Source organism: Poecilia latipinna, unplaced genomic scaffold (assembly GCF_001443285.1).
Source record: "Poecilia latipinna isolate Pla-1442-1.1 unplaced genomic scaffold, P_latipinna-1.0 Scaffold1386, whole genome shotgun sequence".
Lineage (NCBI taxonomy): Eukaryota > Metazoa > Chordata > Actinopteri > Cyprinodontiformes > Poeciliidae > Poecilia > Poecilia latipinna.
Genome location: NW_015114002.1, coordinates 63,920 through 66,832, shown reverse-complemented (window position 1 = coordinate 66,832; position 2,913 = coordinate 63,920). Strand labels below are relative to the sequence as shown.

General features: G+C 38.7%; 1 protein-coding gene across 1 annotated transcript in view; it reads left to right on the top strand.

The window, feature by feature from the left end:
• The window catches only part of psme3 (proteasome activator subunit 3), an 8,405-nt gene extending 5,504 nt beyond the window's left edge, over window positions 1-2,901 (top strand). Inside the window, exons 4-10 of the mRNA XM_015056505.1 lie at window positions 527-631; window positions 718-766; window positions 848-966; window positions 1,966-2,102; window positions 2,188-2,242; window positions 2,418-2,504; window positions 2,608-2,901. Coding sequence (XP_014911991.1) covers window positions 527-631; window positions 718-766; window positions 848-966; window positions 1,966-2,102; window positions 2,188-2,242; window positions 2,418-2,504; window positions 2,608-2,688 — 633 coding nt within the window. The 3' untranslated portion in view covers window positions 2,689-2,901. The remainder of the gene's footprint in view (window positions 1-526; window positions 632-717; window positions 767-847; window positions 967-1,965; window positions 2,103-2,187; window positions 2,243-2,417; window positions 2,505-2,607) is intronic.
• Window positions 2,902-2,913: the final 12 nt, after the last annotated feature.

Genomic DNA, 2,913 nt, shown 5'->3' with positions numbered 1-2,913 from the left:
AAGAAAAAAAATTTTTCCTTTTTTTAAACCTTGTGTGCCGATTCCCCCCCCCCCCCAAAAAAAAAAAAAAAAAAAAAAATCTCACATTTTATTGCACTAAGCCATTGTGAAATTCTGTTGTTTTTCTATTCTATCTAACATTGGTCATTAAAGCTATAATGACCACGTTAAAACATTTAAAAGCCTGACTTTGATAAAAAAAAAAATAAAAAATAGAGTACCTGCTAAATTTAGCATTAGCTCATTGAGTATCATCAGATTGCTTGCGTAGCACAAGCGGAGATGCATCAATCAATCAGCGTCAGTCAGATCAGAATCTGCTTGTTTCGTTTCTGTCATTCTGATGTCTTACTTGGATGATTTTAAATGTTGAAACATTTTGATGGAACATTGTTTTTAACCATATTTGTTTCCATGCCAGTTAATTCCTAGTAAGGCATGTAGAGTCTAATCTCCCGTTTCCTTCCAGGTTTTAGTCGCACACTGCGTTTTCCTACACTAATCTAATCCTGCTTAAACTTCTCAGGACCCCAGCATAAACATCAGTGAGCTGAAAGAGATTCACTCGGAGATTAACCTGACTGTGCCGGACCCCATCCTGATCTCGAGCCTCCACGATGGGCTGGAAGGGGTGAGTCGCGGCGCTCCGCTGCCTCAGCAGGCGCCTGAGGAACCGTATAGCGTGAGCAGCTTTTAATCCGGCTCTGTCTGTTTCAGCAAAATGCCAAGAAAAGAAAACTGGAAGACGGAGGCGAAGACGCCGTGGGTGAGTTCTGCGCCAGCGGCCTCTCTTACGTCCTATCCGGCGTGCTGGTTGATCGTTTAATAATCGCTTCTCGTCTTCCAGTGACCGGCACTAAGGTCTTCGTCATGCCGGGTGGGATGATGAAGTGCAATGGAAACCTTGTCGAGCTCATCGAAAAGGTCAAGCCAGAGATCAGGACACTCATAGAGAAATGCAACACAGTAAGTCTGCAACATCCTGGTTGTTTTCTTTAGGGAGAAATGTATCGATAAAGTCACTTCAAGTATAAATTTGCAAAGATTTACTAAAACATTGAATAGCTTACCTAACCGCACTGACTCGCACGCTGCTTTAGAGAAAACGAGGCACAATGTTATAGATGTGGACTCTTTTAAAAGAAAAAAGATGCACAGATTTGTTTCATGTGATGAAGAAATGATTTAATGTCGACTCAGATGTTTTCACAGTATCATCATTCATTTATCACCTACACGTTGGACTACGAAGGGCCAAAACTTCCACTCTTCCATATCATAATATGAATAAAACTGGAAATGGATATAACACTTTGTGTGGATACTGGAGTGATACTGAAAGTTGATATTCATGTCCACCTTCAAATGTTTAATTTTGCATTTATTTCACCATTTCATGAAGCAAATTATTCTGTTACTGTGTCTCACCAAATACACCCTGACAACTGTTAACCTGCACAGCAAATGGACTTCAGAGACCGGCCTACTGAAGGCTCCTCCACACTTTCGAGGGAAAAGGGGCCATTTTTCAACATTAAATTATTACATTGCTACTTAAATGTATTAATACATTTTCAAAAATGCAAAATAAATACATTTACAATATGTTGGATTTATAATTATAATATTCCAGTAAGAAAACTATTTAGGAAATAAATCCATTTGAGTTGTTGCAATTTGCCTGCATTACCTATGAAAGTCAGCAGGGGGGGCTAACACTGCTGTACTTGCAATGTTACCTCTGAAATTGACCTGCTGTGCTGCGCCTTCTTCTAAAATTGGATGCAAATGTCTGATTGATAAACAAATCAAAGTCCCAGTTATTCCTAAAAGAAATGAATGAAAATACTCACATTTTACTTCACAGAAAATGTTATGGATCAGTCTTTCTCAAGTTTCTCCAAATATCCAGCTGACACTTTACCATTAGCAACATCCCACACTGTTGTTTCTCTCCCTCTGTAGGTGAAAATGTGGGTTCAGCTCCTCATCCCCAGGATAGAGGACGGAAACAACTTCGGCGTGTCTATCCAGGAGGAGACGGTTGCTGAACTCAGAACCGTTGAAGGGGAGGCGGCGTCTTATCTCGACCAGATATCAAGGTTTGCACGTCTTCCAAACACGCCGCCTTATAAATAGGATCCATTGAGTATCTGATGTCATAACGCTTGTTATTTTTATCTCCAGATACTACATCACAAGGGCGAAGCTGGTTTCTAAAATAGCTAAATATCCGCATGTGGTAAGTAAATGTCGTCGTGGAAAAATCAGTTCATTAAATGTGAATGTTTTTTTCCTCTTTGCTTGTTAGATCGTATGAAATAATGTAAGGCTGCGGAGTTAAAGTGAAACTTTAGTTTATTTGAATATCAATGGAAAAAGAAAAATGGATGTTTTTTTTTCTGTCTTTAAATCAGGAGGACTATCGGCGCACAGTTACGGAAATTGACGAGAAGGAGTACATCAGTCTGAAGATCATAGTTTCAGAGCTCAGAAATCAATATGTACGTTTTGTTTCATCTGCATCCATTTATACCTCAATTATTCTCCTTTAACCTGGCCGAATATTTCTTTATTTATTTATTTTTTGGTCTGCTTCCTCTAAAGGTAACGTTACACGACATGATCCTGAAGAACATTGAGAAGATCAAGAGGCCTCGAAGCAGTAACGCCGACGCATTGTACTGATATTCATCCAGCCATCTCAGCCTCCACGTCTGGTCTCCATCTTGTACTGGTTTGTCTGCAGGACAACTAGACATTCATCAACTTCAACACAATCATCCAAGCCCTCTATTGAATTCATAGCATTGTAGATGGACACATGCTCTTAATTTTTTTTTTTTTTTTTTTTTTTTTTTTTTTATTTTTTTTTTTTTTTTTCCCCCTTTGTTTTTTTTTTTTTAATTTTTT